Source organism: Amborella trichopoda, chromosome 4 (genome assembly GCF_054954075.1).
Source record: "Amborella trichopoda isolate Santa Cruz 75 chromosome 4, AtrichopodaSantaCruz75HAP2 v2.0, whole genome shotgun sequence".
Taxonomy (NCBI): Eukaryota; Viridiplantae; Streptophyta; class Magnoliopsida; order Amborellales; family Amborellaceae; genus Amborella; species Amborella trichopoda.
Genome location: NC_142339.1, coordinates 50411364 through 50424953, shown reverse-complemented (window position 1 = coordinate 50424953; position 13590 = coordinate 50411364). Strand labels below are relative to the sequence as shown.

Genomic DNA, 13590 nt, shown 5'->3' with positions numbered 1-13590 from the left:
AAACTTGCATCGTAGATATGTCAAATTTTTCAATGGTTCTACCGATAGCATTATGGAAGATGTTTAATACGCATTATACAAAATATTGCTTTTGCAAAAAAATAAGAATATACCTTTTTAATTTTTATCTTATAAATAATATATTTAAATTTTTAACATTTATGTATTTAGGCTTTGAATTTTGAATTTTTATATTTTAGAATTATGTTATGATTCATGTGTATATTATATTTATGGGATTGTATGCTATGAGACTACTTATCTTTGTTACAAAGAAGTCACAATTGCTAATACCTGGTAGATTTCAAATTTGTTGGCTTAACGTGTGTCATAAAATTAAAGAAATTTTATTTTGAACTTTGAGTCTAGTCAATGACACACATACAACCGGTCGATTTGAAATATGAAAGACAAGAGTAATTATAACTTCCCTATATTAAATGATCCCTTCATATACTTTTCTATATTTATCTAATGCTTGTACATGCGTCTTGGTGTCATACTAAATTTTAAATCGATGCACTAAACACTTGAGTTACTAGATATATCACCCGGGTTGATTGTTCATACAACAATCATACTTTGTATCGACGTCTAGGGGTGGCAATGGACGGCAACCCAACATTCAGATCCGACTCGGGTTCAGGTATGGGTCCAAGAATTAGACTCGGTGGGGTCCAAGTCTATGTAGACCCAACCCAAACCTGAGCCAAATAGTGTCATTATATATATATATATATATATATATATATATATATATATATATATATATATATATATATATATATATATATATATTATTGAATAATACATATAGGGTGCGGTTTGTATAGAGCCTAGGCTGTAAACAATCAAATTAGAGCCTACCTTCAAATAGTATCAAGAAATGTGGTTTTAATATTAGAAATCTTTGTGATAGCCTTAAGATATATTTTTATATTTATTTATAAAGTTTAAAGCTTAAAAAATAGTGTAGATTGATAGATCTATGAAAATCCTAAAAATTGATAGTCCATAATTATGTTACAAAATACACTATTTTCAAAACTTGAAGTCAATTTTTTTTCTCCTGTTCATGCATCTTGAAGTCGAGATGGTCAATTTGAAGATATTTGGGCATCAAAACAGACACTTCTAGTGAAATTTTTGGGGTAGGCTCAAATTTGATTGTTTAGAGCCTTGGCTCTATATAAACTTTTCCCATACATATATATCTCATCCAATATTTAAATATATATATTTTTATTTTCATGTGGGGGCCAGGTTTATGTTCCATAAATTCTTCTTAGATCCGGGTCTAGACCCGACCCGACATACCAGGATGCGCTTCTCAAAGTGTCTCAAGAGGGAGGGAGCCTCATTCGAAAGTAGGGGTGAAATGGTCAACATCTGCTCGTTAATAAACCGAAATGTTTCATTCAGTTGTTGGTTGGAGCTGGGCGATGTCAACACTGACTATCTTCCTCGACCTCTCCGCTCAACGTACCCTTTTATACCTCTCTCTCTCTACAAATTTGCCGCACAAGGAAAGAACTTAAGTCTAAGCATTCTTCATCTCTCTCAGATTTTGCTCTAATGGCGTCCCTGCTCTCGTCTAGGGTTTCTCCATCCTCTTCTCTATGCAACCTCTCTTTCTCACACTCCCTTGGTGATAAAACCCTACCCAAATGCCATACCCGGCGCCTCCATTTCCGACCTGTGAAATCCACAACAATTAGGGCGAAAATCAGAGAGATTTTCATGCCAGCTCTGAGCTCTACCATGACTGAGGGTAAGATTGTTTCGTGGGTGAAATCGGAGGGGGATCTTCTCTCGAAAGGCGAGAGTGTGGTGGTTGTGGAGTCTGATAAGGCGGATATGGATGTGGAGACCTTTTATGATGGGATATTGGCCGCCATTGTTGTAAAGGAAGGCGAATCTGCACCTGTCGGAGCTCCAATTGGTCTTCTTGCTGAGACTGAAGATGAAATTGCAGAGGCCAAGGCTAAAGCTGCATCTTCTTCATCGTCTGTGTCATCACCTGTACCACCATCACCACCTCCATCTCCATCACCATCATCATCACCAACACCACCTATTTCTAGGGTCTCTTCGGGTAAGATTGTGGCCACACCTTATGCAAAGAAGCTGGCAAACCAACAGAAGGTTGATTTGAATAAGGTTATCGGGACTGGACCTTATGGTCGAATTACTCCCTCTGATATTGAGGCAGCTGCAGGTATAGCCAAACCTTCGAATTTGGGGGCACCGAGTGCCATTCCTACAGTGGCTTCATCTCCTTCTCCTCCTCCGCCTCAACAATCCTCTCCTCCTCCTCCTACTGTTAAGGGTGGTGCTGGCTCTTCGGGGTCTTCAGTCCAGGGTGGTGGGTCGACCGTAGTTCCTTTTACTACAATGCAAGGGGCTGTTTCGAGAAACATGGTCGAGAGCCTCCCGGTTCCGGTGTTTAGGGTTGGGTACTCTGTGACTACGGACGCCCTGGATGCTCTCTATAAAAAGGTTTGATTTTGAACTTGTTGAGGTGCTGTATTGGTCTTTTTTTAGTGTGGTGTTGTTATTTTACTTTTAGTTACTGCCTTTTATGAGTATTTCCTTTTATAACGTATATGATCAAAAGTGTGTAATTTGGTTTCCCTTTTTTATTATAGTTAGCGAATTGGTTTTGACTTTGTTTTTGGGTGCTGAATTCCACTTGACCCATTATCTTATTAATATTGCATCATAGTTATTTCATTTGGGTCATAATTCACCAATTCTTTAGATCCTATTTGTGCTTCTTTGCTTGTTATCTAGGCTTACTTTTGTCTTTGTAAGATCATCATCATCATCGTCAAAGCCTTTTTCTAATTAATTGGGTCGTCTACGCAAATCCTAGTCCATCATTCTATTTTAGTAAGGGTCATACTCTCGGTGAGGCTATAAATTCCTATATTTTTTTTCACTACTTTCAACCATTTCCTTTTGGCCCTACCCCTTGCCCTTTTCGAGCCTTCCACTTGAACTAACTCTCACCTCCTAACAGGTGTTGTACTGCGTGGTAAGCCCATTTAATTCTACTCTCTCTAATCTTATAGTTTATTGGTGCCACACCTAAATTTTCTCAAATGTATTCATTTCAAATTCTATCACTTCTTGTCTTGTCAGTCATCCATCTCAACATCTTCATCTCCGCTATACTCATTCTATAGGTATATTGTTTTTTGACAGCTGAACATTCCGGCCCATAGAGCAATGTTGGTTTCCCAGTTGGCTTATAGAGCTTGCCCTTCAGCTTCATTAGTATAGATCATATAAAATTCCGGTGCACATCTCCACTTCGCCCACCCAATTCTAATTCTTTGTGCAACATTTTCCTCAATATGTCCATTTTCCTGCATTATAAACTCAAGATATCGAAAGTATGCTCATTTTCGTACTCCCTGGCCGTCAATCTTAACTACTTCTTCATCTCTACTCCTATTATTACTAAACTTGCATTTTATATACTATATGTTAGTCCGGTTAATTTTAAAACCTTTAGATTCTAGAGCATCCCTCCAAAGTTTTAACTTTATGTTGACACCGTTTCGGGTCTCATCGATCAAAACTATGTCATATGCGAACAACACGCACCACGATACCTTATCTTATAGGTGCCCATTTAAGTCGTCCATAACTAAGACAAAGAAGTATGAGCTCAATGCTGATCCTGATGTAGACATATTGTCACTGAAAACTCACTCGTCTCTTCACTAGTTGTTCGTACACTAGTTAGCGTTCCATCGTACATATCTCTCACCAAGTTGTTGTAGTATTTGGAGACTCCTTTCTTTTCCAACACCCACCAAATCAAATTCCGAAGTACTCTATCATAAGCTTTTTCTAAATTAATAAAGACCATGTGGAGGTCTATTCCTTTCGTCCTAAACTTTCCAATCAGTTACCTAAGTAGGAAAATAGCTTCAGTTGTTGACCTCCCTGGCATGAAACCAAATAGGTTTTCTGATCACTCGTTTTATGCTTTAGTTGTTGCCCAGTCACTCTATCCTAGACCTTCATAGTGTGGTTCATAAGTTTGATCTCTTGATAGTTCGCATAATTTTGTATGTCTCCTTTGTTCTTGTAAACAGGTACTGCAGTACTTTTCCTCCATTCGTCTGGCATTTTTCTTTGTTCTCAATACATGTTGAACAGCTTAGTCAGCCAGTCAATGCAATCTCCCCCATGCACTTCCAAATCTCTATCGGGATACCATCTGGTCCTAAAACCTTTCCTATCTTCATCATTTCAAGCCTTCTTTCACGTCCGATATCGTAATTCTACGAATATAACTATGACCGCCGCCCTCATTTATGCTAACAGTTTCTTCTACCATTATGTTCTATTGTGTTCGTCATTTAATAATATTTTAAAATAGACTTTCCACCTTTTGTTGACCTTTTCATCCTTCACCAAGACCCTTTGATCCTCACTCTTAATGCATTTAATATGGTTTAAATCCTACACGTTTTCTCTATCATTTTTGCTAATTTGAAGACAACGTTCTTACCTTTTCGTGTTCCCAGTTTACTGTATAGATTCTCATATGCCATAATTTTAGCCTTACTATTTGTTTAGCGTTTTTCTTAGCATTTTTACTATTTATCTTTGTAAGATGATACTTGAAATATGTGTGATCCGATTTTTAGGTTAGTACTTCGTATTATTCTTAGTGAAATTGGGTTTGCCTTTTTACTTTGGCTTTTAATTGCTGAATGCCACCTCTACCGAACCTGTGCCCACTTTCATAGTGCATTTGTGTCAAATGGTTAGTGGGGTCATGATTCATTATTCTCTTAATTGTGTATTTACTTGTGCTCCTCTAATTCCTTATCATGGTTTTGATTTTTCTAGTTTAATTATTAATAATTTTTTGTTTGATAATTGAATATGTGATTGATCTGGCTTTCAGGTGAAGTCAAAGGGGGTCACCATGACTGCACTTCTCGCAAAGGCCACAGCAATGGCCTTAGCAGAGCATCCAGTTGTGAATGCAAGTTGCAAGGATGGAAAGAGTTTTACTTACAATGCTAGCATCAATATTGCAGTGGCGGTGGCCATTGATGGGGGCCTAATAACTCCAGTTCTGCAGGATGCTGATAAGGTCTCTATGGTGTAAATTAACCATTTATTAAATGATTAAAACATGTGGTACTTCATAACTATTCATAATACCTGGGGACTGAGGGCACAATCCATGGGGATGTTTTATTCAAAATTACATAGTGTTCATAATGCATATCCTCTTATTTCGCAACACTTCTGAATTTTTTAGTTACTTTCTCTTCTTATTTCAGGCGGATTTGTATTTGCTTTCACAACGATGGAGGGAGTTGGTTGATAAGGCCCGAGCAAAACAGCTTCAACCGCATGAGTACAACTCAGGTGACAATTTTAATATGATTTGTGTTGATTCAGATTCTGTAATTTGCAAAATTGCTGACTTCCAAAATGGACAATTTCTTATTTGTTTGCACAGGGACATTTACTGTTTCCAATTTGGGAATGTTTGGAGTTGACAGATTTGATGCAATCCTTCCTCCAGGCCAAGTAAGTTTCTATTTATCACCTCCTTCAAATGGAAGCCTGGAGGTTTTACATGTCCTGCTAATGTAATTCTTGGTTTGGATGTGCAGGGAGCAATCATGGCTGTTGGAGCATCCAAGCCAACAGTTGTGACTGGGGGAGACGGGTTCTTCAGTGTGAAGAGTAAAATGCAGGTAAGCCGCCATTGCTAGTAATAAATTTAGCTTCATCCTTTTCTGTTTTAGGACCAGCTTTCAAGACATATCTTTGATCAATAATTTGAGATCTTTTGATAGAAATGTATCATGGAGTATAACTATGCAGTGACCAGTTTCACATACAGATTTGTATTGATGCACGCACAAACACCTACACTGATAATTTTATAACATTGTGTTTACGATTACCTGACGTCTTGCATGTGGTTTGGTTTCATTGTGCGTAAAAGTTGTGTAACCAATGATATATCTGCCATGAGACATTCTTCTAAAGAACAATTTTAAATTCTAATGGCCTGCACTCATCTTGATTCATTGTTCACTGATTTAAATTTATTCAAAGTGTCCAAAGGTGAATGCTGCTTCCATGTTTAGGGGGCTGCCACCCTTAACAAGCATCGTGGAATGTTATGGAGAGTTCAAGGGATTGCCTAGGAACTTGTAACTAAAGGCCAGGGAGTTAACTCAAATGATCTGTTTTAGAGTTTCAAACTGTGAACATGCCCAGACAGCCTATTAAGATCGATGTCTCTCTCTCCTTCCATGGTTGTGCTCTTAGATAGCACGTCATGAGCTTCAAATGTTGCTGCCTATTTGTCACTATCCCGTATCTTATGTCTACAAAGTGGGTTCGGACGGTCTTTGGGCCTTCTAGAGTTTTTTATGATTAAGCATTATTGGATGGGGTCTTGGATCCTATTTTCGGTTAATTTTTCTATTTCTGGCCTTTGTCTGCTCTCTTGATTGTAACCACAGCTTGCGCGGACTAGCAGGTTATGTTAATGAGCACACTTGTGATCATACAGAATTCCATGTTCCTTTGAGATGCTAGCTTTGGTCTGGCTGTCTTTCTCCAAAAAAAAAAAAAAAAATTTATCTGACATTGGGTTATTTAAGTACCTATTAGAAAGAAAATGTAATTCAATGTAGTTCACGAGCTTGCAAGATTGTTTATACCCAGAAGGTTTGCCAGAGGAACTCAATTCTCTGAATGCCTTGTTGATGCCTTCTTCAGATTTTCATTTCTATGAGAAATCGTCGATTGGTGCTTTAAATCATTATATGCTGTACAAGATAGACGCAGAGTAAATTGTTGGTAAAGTGGAAGGAGCTACAATGGTTCTTTTGAATGGAAAAGAGTGTGTATGTGACTTGCAGGATGCGGTATCAATTTGAGTAGAAATATGAAACGTAATAGGAGGTCCTGAGGGGAAAGATTTGGGGATTCATGGGGAGAAATGTGAAGAATTCTGTTAACATGCAGGGAAATGAACAATATGGTGGAGGAATGGTAAAATAAGGTGGAACACATATTTGTATAGAGTGACTCTGATATCAGTAGTGAGAGCAAGCCTGGAGACTATAAGTTGCATAAGGGAGGAAACGATGAATTGCTAATAATATAAAGAAAATAATTTAGCATGATAAGAAAGATGGGAAATTGTACATAAAAACAGTAATGTAATAATAAGTGAACATAAAAATATGAAACAATGTATAATACTTATAAATATCCGACAGACTGAAAAATAAATGTGAAAGTTTGTGTAAAAGATAATTGAAAATAGAAATAAGTCTACAAAGTCCTAACAACGCCAACATACCTAAAATGACATATTGTAAAATGCGAGCACAAAATATGAACAGAAAACACTGGAAAAACATCATGGGAGAGAGGAAGTCACAAAAGGATAGTATTTCAATAATAAAGGAACCATGACCTTCTCTCATGATATAGTATGGATTTGAGAACTATGAAAGCAAATTTAAGGATTTCTGGACCACAAAGTCTTCACAAATTTTCCCCAAATAGGTCTGAGTCCATAAGTTTATCTAAATTATGGGACCTGGATGCTTTCTACATGGTACAAACTCTTGGCTTTCCTTTGTTCTCCATCCAAATTCCAGCTGCCTCCTCCCTATCGCACCCATTTGCATCTGTATGTCATTGCAACTTCAAGCTGCTTACAGCTGTAACTCACCTGCATCCATCATGCGCAATTTTGGCCTCTCTGCTGCCCATGATTATTATTCTTGTATACCATATCTAGTTTGCTTATTTTACCTGCACTTTCCACCCTCCTCTTTTTTGGTGATCAGGGATTGCTATCATAAAAGCTTATCACAATGCATCAATATGTTTAGCTCCCATAACAAGCACTAACATGTCTTTTATTTCTTTTTTGTCATATCCTTGACAATTTGTTGAAGACGTCTTTGATAAATGTCAATGGCCAGCTGAAGCAAATTCAAGACCTTAGAGTCTTAAACACGCCAGCAACTAAAATGATAGATACCTTTAACTTGTCCAAAAAACATTTCATTTCAATTCCTGACTTCATGAATTGTGGCAGCTACTAATTTAATTTAATATCCCTCAGACAGATCTATAACTTATTGCATTAGTCTCATATAACCTGGATTCCTTGTTATTGAAATTCCACTTCTTGTTCTATTTGAAATGTCATTTGCAATAATGTGAATGCTGACAAATACCTGATTGCGAGAGATGGTAGATTTGATTTATGTTCACATATTTCAGGGATGTAACCTCTTCAATCCATAGACCAATCTCAATAAAAAATTTCCTAATTGCATTCTCCATCAAAGAAATATCTCAAGATTGAACATAGACTGTTCAATTTTTAAAGGGTGAGATCTAAGTGTTAGAAAACTCAAAATACAAAATTTTTTTCCTTTGACAATATTCATCTAGTGATTCTTAGGTGGTTCCTGAAATTTCAGATTGAAAAAATTCTCCAATGTAAGTCTTTTGATCGGGGAGGACATGTACACTATTCTCCGGCTGGAGCATAGTATAAGCGCTATTAGTTTAAATAGGGAAGGATGTGCACACACTTGTTCCTATAAATTGATGTTACACAGAGTAGTGCACCTCAAAAAGAGGAAAGTTGAGGTTTGGCTGGGTAGGTACTCAGGGGGTGGTATTTTTGTGGATTCCCATCTATTAGTTAACAATACATTTGATGCCATCAGGTTGGATCTTAACGTGATCATTGGAACTTAGAGCATTTGAGAAATCTCAGGGAGAGTGTGATAATACCACTTCAAGGCTTTTGGATTCATGTGCAATGATAGAGCTAGACCAATGACCAGGGAAACAGGGCCAAGTTGATAAGAGGGCTCACTCAAGAGATAGAAAGGTAAGGGGACCAAGGTGGAGCATTTGGTGCCTTGGTGAAGTGTGTGCTGTCCTCTACTGTTCATGCAAAGGGAGTGTTTGGACTTGTGCTTAGGGTACCATTTCAATTGAAATTGGAGGAGAGGAATGGGGTGATATTTGGGGTTTGGTGCCTTCATGAACATAGCCACAGTGGGCATGGATAGAGACAAAGAGGTTTGGAAGCTATTGTGTTCTGGGAGCGATGGTTAGATTGTAAGTATTTGAATAAAGCACATAAGAGGGATTTTTGAGTTCCTGGCAATTTCACGAAGAATGCGACATAAATCAGCCTTGGTGTTTATCTGAGAAAAAAATGAGGTTGGAGAAGAAAACGTGCCAAAATCGTTTCATGAATCATCAATTGCTGAAACAGCTGCTGCACGATGTTCTGAGTTCTATCTAGACCTGCATTGGTGTCATTGTGACTCCAGGTTTCAGCCTCATTCATCTGGAGTCTTCGTAAAGCAAGTCCATTGGAACTTCTCCATCGTCAGAGTTATGCCCCTTCCAAATGTTGTGCGTAACAATTAGTAGTTATTCCCTTTCTCTTTTCTCTTCCACTGGTTTAATTATCAAACCGACTCCACGCACTTTGACAAGGATTTGAAAATTTCCGAGGAATGAAGATCCAATAGGGTTTCTATTGCTGAAACATATTTTCTTACAGCTCCTTTCAAGATTGGGCTTGTGAGCTTAGACTTTTAAATACCCTGGTAACTTGCTGTAAATGTGTTTTTTTTAAGGTTTTAAAAAAACAGATCAGTGATCTGGATCGCCCCTTTGGATTTCCGATGTGGTTCGGCAGATTCGCAATCCGGATCCAGGGACCGGTAATTAAAAAATTAAAAGAGCTGAAAAAAATAAAAAAAGTGGGGCTGGTTCTGACCAATTCATAGTAGAATCTGATATTTTATGGTGTCTGGATCGGTCCTACAGATTCCTGATCTAGATTGGCCAGTTCCCACATCCTGATCATCAATTTTTTTAAACCGATTTTTTTGGATACTCAATGGGATAGGGTGTGGAGAAATTTGCATAATTGTGTACTTCAGGCATCTTTTTTTTTTATTAATTCGCGTGGAGTAATTATGAATCTGGCAACATAGTTGGCCATTCTCTCATGGTTGTAACCAGATGCCTCACTGGTATTTGATTTCAAGTTTTTACATAGAGTCTCCATAAGTGATTTCAAGTGATTTACATAAATAATGTAATAACACACTCAATTTGAATTGTTTACTGACCCATATTTTCTCAGGTGAATGTGACTGCCGATCACCGAATAATATATGGGGCTGACCTGTCAGCCTTCCTCCAGACGTTTGCAAAGATCATTGAAAACCCAGAGAGCCTAACATTGTAGAACTTCTAGTTGAAGAGGATTTCTCTTGTTTCTCTCTGGTTTGAAGACAACCAGAGAACCCGGAGGCTTGTTGTTGATTTATATCCTAGGATAAAGGCTTTTTTGTAAGTGTGAACGTTTTTCTTTTCTTTTCATTTTCCTTTTCTTGGATCTCTCTCTCTCCCTCTCTCTCTCTCTCTCTCTCTCTCTCTCATGCAGCCGAATACGTTTCAATTGAAATGTAGTATTTTGAATCTTATCCATTGATAGTGAACTTCAACGCGTTCCTGTATGATTTATGAGTACTGGACGTGTATGTTGGTTTTCTCAAGAACCGAACTTCCAATTTTGTAGTCTCATGATTGGTGGCCTTGTTACCATTTCTTAAGGAACTGTACTAATTGAATAGAAGCATGTACCAACTTAAGTTGAAACCCATACTGATATTCACTAGAAACAATTGCAGTAGAGATTTGCGTTCCTGTAAGTAAAATTGTCTTTTTTAATAGTAAATTGTAAGTCGTATTAACCACTATATTTTTATTTTTTGGGTAAGTTACCCACTATATTTACCATTACACATATTTACTGTGAAATCATGTGCAAACTAAAATGGAAATTAATATGGATGGCTTTTGGTGGATAGCTCACACCACCATTCAAATGCTGTCTCTGTCGAAAAATCCATCTTAGCATATTGCACATGAAGTTTCACAGGTGGATAACCTTGACCACTATAATGATGAATTGGAAAACAAGAGAAAAGATTTTGAACTTTCATAACAGACTATTTTAAACAGTCTTTGAATCTTTCTATTTTAAATTTATCATAGATCATTAGAATCTGCACTGTTTTTTGAGATGCAAAATGATGAACATAAAGGGGAAATGGAGTGACTTAGGACGTGTTTCAACTTTTAAATCTCTCTCAAAATGGAATTTCGGAAGGGTAAACTTTCTTGATTAATATAAATGTTTCTAGTTATATACTGATACAAACCGTACTAGTTCTATGGAGACCCATCCTTTTCCTAAAAAATAAACCGTACAAACTACAAGAGCATGCTAGAAACTCTATCATTACGTGCATACCAATAATGGCACTGTAGTTACTAGGTATTAAGATACTGGGGCTCTACCTGCAACCATAATTAGATGCATGATTTGGAAATAAAGTTTGGATTGGGACCGCCTGATCTAGATCAAGTTTAGCGGGCTGGCAATTTGGTTCTATGGTCATTAGATTTTACCCAATTCCCACCAATTTTAAGATCTAATTGTTATTTTCCCCACGTGAGCGGTGAAGATTGCGTTGCTTGGTCTCTTTGCGAGTGAAGGGTTCGTTCACCTTGACGCCCATACAGGTGAGAGTTCTAGCATCTGAGCTCAACTGCTGTTTATTGTTAACAGTATCAGAAAAAAGTTTGTTATTTTCCCTATTCGGCCGATACGGACCACCCAATTCTATGGATCAGGGTCGGTTGACCAGAGGGCGAATCCAAAACCCGATTCCGGGTTTTAAATTTTAAAAAACATATTAGTTCAGGGTTTTAAATTTTAAAAAACATGTTAGTTCAGGGTTTAAAATTTTAAAAACATATTAGTATTAGATGTATCTTCGCTGTTGTGATTAGAGTCCAAAACCTGATTCCAGGTTTCTATGAATCAGGGTCGGTTCACCTGATATTTATAACACACAGTTCTCTGCAAAGAACCTGAGACTCTAAAAACCTTTTTCTCAAAGTGTATAAAAAAGCCTCTAAATTTTGCTTGCACCATGACGCAGTTGCCCCCAAATTCTGTGTACCATCACACCCCATTTTCCATTTTTTTGTATGGAAGGGGAACCAAAAAGGCTTTGGCAGCAACAGCATAGAACTGTGTATACCCACCCTAATTTTCCCATACATATATATTTTTTAGTGGAAGAGGACCCAAGAGATCCTGCAAATCATTCTCCATGGATGGATTTGGAGCTCATATCGGTCAAGCAAAAAGATTTGTGCTCTTGCGGGAGTGTACTATTCATTTACTTCCTTGGTGATCAGAAATTTTTATTGAAAAAGTGGAAAAAATATACATCGAGATCATTTAATTTTGATACAAGAAGATCTAAATCATTCTTGTCCGTCAGATTTCAAATCGGGTGATTGTAAGAATGTCATTAATAAAGCCAGCTAGATATCAAATCGGGTGATCTCATTGTATACCATCCCTTTTCCTTTGTCAATATTGTGGTAGTATTTTTACTGCTTTCATTAGATTATAAAGCCTTATAAATTTGAACTCCTTAATGGCTAAGAAAACCTAATGTGAATAGCTGCAACTTGGAGGCTGATAGGACATGGGTTTGGTGTATTTTAATGAGGGTGCTTCTTCACTTATTGTGTATTGAAATTCCGTTCACCTACCAAAAAGAAAAAAGCAAATGAGAGATGAGCGACTTGTGCATAGTGCCTTACTTCCAAGACTCATAGTATTTTGTTTTTCAAAATAAAGACCAAAATTCCTTCACATGTTTCACCCAGGTCTGATAAGGGGCATTCTAATTTTATTTTCCGGGTTGTTTGGCATAGCAAGGGGAAAAAAATAAAAGATGGTGGGGGCAAATTATAGTATTTATATTGAGGTTGTGGTGGTAGCACCCCACATCCTAGTAATCATATTATGGTTTTCGTTCCCATTCGAACTTATACTACTAGCACACCACACTGTAGTCACTACATTGTGATTTCCATTCACGTACCATTCACACGATACCAACCTATGAACACCTTAAAAAAAACTAACTCCTAAACTATATTTGAAAAAGCAGATAGGGGCCTATCTTTCCCATTAAATTACCCAAAAAACAAAATTATAGTATTTATACAATCCAAATTAAGTTTTATTTTTCTGTCTTTTTGGAAAAAAGGAAAGAGGCAAAAGGACAACAGTTTAGTGACATATTCATAGGAGGATCTATTACTATTAAAGTTGAGAGACAAAAGGCTTAGAGAGGAATGTTATTCTTTTGTTTCCTTTAGTTGATATTAAGATGAAAAATACGCTTAGTAAGCTACAAGGGAATGAGACATCTTTCACCTTTATGCGTGTGTATGAGAGAGAGAGAGAGAGAGAGAGAGAGGTGTTTGATTTTAAGTTTTTTTTTTTTTTTTTTCGTTTTTGTTTTTTGGTACTTTAATAGCAATTTTAATGACAAAACATTACAATCAAAGGATTGATCCTTGCAAAAATTACATGAGCGATGGTTCATTGTTGGGATCATTGGAAAATGATGGAAATCCATATCTTTTACAGAA

General features: G+C 37.1%; 1 protein-coding gene across 1 annotated transcript; it reads left to right on the top strand.

Annotated features, from left to right (window-relative positions):
• The first annotated feature begins 1427 nt into the window (after positions 1-1427).
• LTA2 (2-oxoacid dehydrogenases acyltransferase family protein) lies at positions 1428-10619 on the top strand. The gene is made up of 6 exons (XM_006838357.4): positions 1428-2499; positions 4931-5122; positions 5316-5403; positions 5498-5568; positions 5655-5738; positions 10205-10619. The coding sequence occupies exons 1-6, from the start codon at positions 1576-1578 to the stop codon at positions 10307-10309; spliced, it is 1464 nt and encodes a 487-aa protein (XP_006838420.1). The 5' UTR covers positions 1428-1575; the 3' UTR covers positions 10310-10619.
• Positions 10620-13590: the final 2971 nt, after the last annotated feature.

Excerpts from the sequence above, each read along its gene's own strand:
- LTA2 (XM_006838357.4), top strand. The coding sequence starts at position 1,576 with ATGGCGTCCCTGCTCTCGTCTAGGGTTTCTCCATCCTCTTCTCTATGC. Across the intron at positions 2,500-4,930 it reads TGGATGCTCTCTATAAAAAG|GTGAAGTCAAAGGGGGTCAC; the intron begins GTTTGATTTTGA and ends TCTGGCTTTCAG. Across the intron at positions 5,404-5,497 it reads ACCGCATGAGTACAACTCAG|GGACATTTACTGTTTCCAAT; the intron begins GTGACAATTTTA and ends TTGTTTGCACAG.